Below are 3,114 nucleotides of genomic sequence, written 5' to 3' on the forward strand. Positions count from 1 at the left end.
TTAGTCGTGCTATCAGAATTAGAAAAAAAAACAAATTAGTATTTTTTCAATAAAATAAAACACGTTTTTTTCCTAATATTTTTTTCTATTAGGAAAAAAAACCTTTTTTTTACATCTGTAATTACACTATATTTAAGCAGAGGTAAAAATTCACAAACTAAATGTGTGCTATACAGGACGTCTCATTTTATTTTAAACAGTTAAATATCTAAAAGCTTGCAAATTTAAAAAAAAAACTTTCTAGACAAAGGTTGTATGGCAAAATATGGTGTACAGACAAAATAGTAAAATTAATTTAAAAAAAAATCACAATTTTTCAATGTCATATGCAAATCATTTCATTAAAAAAATTGAAATTATACAGGGTGTCCCGAAATTCGCGAATCAAAATATCGTAGCAAGAAAGTCTTCGAAAAATTAAGTAAAAAAGTTATTTGTAAATTTTTATTTTAAGCAGTAGTTTTTGAGATAAGAGTTTAAATTTTGCCAATTATAGATTACAATTAAACGGAAACATGTCCGTGAACGCGTCGATAGTGTTAGTGGTTGTGCACTTCATGCGCGTATTAATCTATAATTGGCTAAATTTAAACTCTTATATCTCAAAAACTACTTTAAAATACTACGTTTAAAATAAAAATTTTCAAATAACTTTACTTAATTTTTTGCAGACTTTCTTGCTATATTTTGATTCGCGAATTTTGGGACACCTTGTATAATTTTCTTTGTTATTTGACTGTTTAAAATGAAGGATAGGGCACCCTGTATCCAAATTAAAATTACCTCCAATTGAGTAACGTCTAGTTAAGTTACCTCTAGCTAAGACATTCGTAGTGATGAGTACTTTCTCAAGTCCTGCTCTAAATCTATCCAGTACAGAAATTCTTTGTTCCACAGTCAAGTCGCCAGATAATATCGCTACCGCATGCCCGTCTTTCGTCATTTTCTCTGCCAACCAACTAGCTGTTCTCTTTGTCTATAAAAAAAAATAAAAAATAAAAAATAAAGTGACGTATCTTGTAAACAAGTTGTCCAGATATCAAATTTAATAAATATTTAAAATGCAATCGATCTTACGTGACAGAAAATAATCGCCTGTCCAATAGTAATCACGCCGTAGATATTAGTGATAGCCGTGTATTTTTCATCTACATTCCTGCACTTAATGTAATATTGTTTAATATTATCTAAACTCTCTTCTTCCCTTAATAGCCGTATTATTAGCGGATTACTGACTATAATTTCCGCAAAGTTCATCACTTCCGGCTCGTATGTCGCTGAGAAGAACATCATTTGACACGTACGTGGCAGTGATCTATGCACGAAATAAATACAGGTGATATATCTTGCGTAAAATATACACGTATTTGATCACACAAAATTAGATATCTCGGAAAAATTACTTGTGAATACGGATACACTGATCTTGATGACCTTGTGTGGCGATCATAACGTCAGCCTCGTCCAATACAAATACCGATATTTTACTGAGATCGAAAAACTTGAATTTTTGTCCCCAATCCATCACTTTACCGGGAGTTCCTATAATAATGTGTTCTTCAATCGACGATCCACGGCTTACTGAAATAATCAAAGCAATGTTAATCCTAAGAAAAAAACTTGTCTTAACGGACAATTCAAATTACATGAGAAAATGATGTATTACTTTCTTCTCCCCTCACAGCGTACTTTATCTTTATCTCGGGACAGAAGCGAGACATCTTAGCAGCTACTTCGCCAGTTTGGATCGCTAGTTCGTAAGTCGGCGACAAACAAAGTACCTGTGGATAATTCTTCGTGGGGTCCACCCGACTCAGCATAGCGAGTACGAACGCGGCTGTCTTGCCTGTACCAGACTGAGATTGCGCGATCATATTTTGTGGTCTGAAACAATTTTTTAGGCTAATTGGAAGTCTTTTTTTTTTTTTTTCAAGAAAAACCAAGAGTATCAAAAATAACTCGGGTAAATACTTACGGATCGGCGAGTAAAGTAGGTAAAGCAGTTTCTTGAATTCTCGAGGGTGCATTAAATCCCATGGCATAAACCCCTTTTAACAAGGCTGGTTTGCTGTATGCAAAATAAGAAGGAATGTTTATAATTTATATACATATATACCACTGTGTCAAATTATATCATAATTAACCTTCCGCCGGCAGACAACGGATCACTCGAGACCCAATAACGAACTTGTTTTACATGTAAATAGCGGTAAACTGGAGCAACAAGTGCAGAAGAGAATTAAACATCGTTTATCTTGTAAATAAAGATCCACCAATTGTTGAGTTTTAATAAATATTTAAAAAAATTCCATTTAATTCCATAAAAAATAAGATTTACTTTTGAGTCACAAAAACTTTTGATTTGATTCCACCACATGGTTGCCAAAACGTTTGCTAGCAGAGGATTAGTGATGAATAAAACTGATGATGGATTTAAATCAGTGCTGTCCAAAATTTGCAATTCTAAGTATTGATTTGACGCGTATCAATATTTATCCATCTTGATTAAGAAAAAGGAAGATAATAAGCGTAAACGCCGACACATGTCTTAGAATTATAAATCTTTGACAGCACTGGTTTAATTTGGCTTTCTTGTAACAATTAAAAGTTAATTACATATACATAGTCAGCCAGATCTATCAAAATTTTGTCAAATGTTAGAAATGTTATCGTCAAAATAGCATCAAATTAGATTTAAGTCCGTTATATTCAATGATATCAGTAAATTGGTGACAGATATATAATAAAATCTGCTGTCATAACATGAGAACAAATTGTTATTAAAATGACAAAGTCTGCCAATAATCTGACAGCATATTGATAATAAAAACCGACCAAAACCGACTGAAGCTTTGCTCGATTTTTATTGACAATTTAATTTCACATTATATCAGCAAGTTTTGTCAACAGAACGTAAGCTTAATGTGAACACAGTTGACGTCAATTTGCCGAATATTTTAATCAAATCTGCAGCAATTTGTAGGTAGTAAATAGTAGGCAAATTGCAACATTTTGCCAACTATATATATATATATATATATATATACATAGAGAGAGAGAGAGAGAGAGAGAGAGAGAGAGAGAGAGAGAGAGAGAGAGAGAGAAAACATATTG

General features: G+C 32.4%; 1 protein-coding gene across 1 annotated transcript in view; it reads right to left on the minus strand.

Moving 5' to 3' along the window:
- The window catches only part of LOC105455583 (DEAD-box helicase Dbp80), a gene marked incomplete at its 5' end in the record, with an annotated part of 5,034 nt that extends 2,937 nt beyond the window's left edge, over positions 1-2,097 (minus strand). The window contains 5 exons of the mRNA XM_011699011.1: positions 814-976; positions 1,078-1,315; positions 1,404-1,581; positions 1,667-1,884; positions 1,976-2,097. Of these exons, the coding sequence (XP_011697313.1) occupies positions 814-976; positions 1,078-1,315; positions 1,404-1,581; positions 1,667-1,884; positions 1,976-2,097 (919 nt within the window). The remainder of the gene's footprint in view (positions 1-813; positions 977-1,077; positions 1,316-1,403; positions 1,582-1,666; positions 1,885-1,975) is intronic.
- Between the last annotated feature and the right edge of the window lie 1,017 nt (positions 2,098-3,114).

This window comes from Wasmannia auropunctata, unplaced genomic scaffold (genome assembly GCF_000956235.1).
Source record: "Wasmannia auropunctata unplaced genomic scaffold, wasmannia.A_1.0 LD335897.1, whole genome shotgun sequence".
NCBI classification, from domain to species: Eukaryota; Metazoa; Arthropoda; class Insecta; order Hymenoptera; family Formicidae; genus Wasmannia; species Wasmannia auropunctata.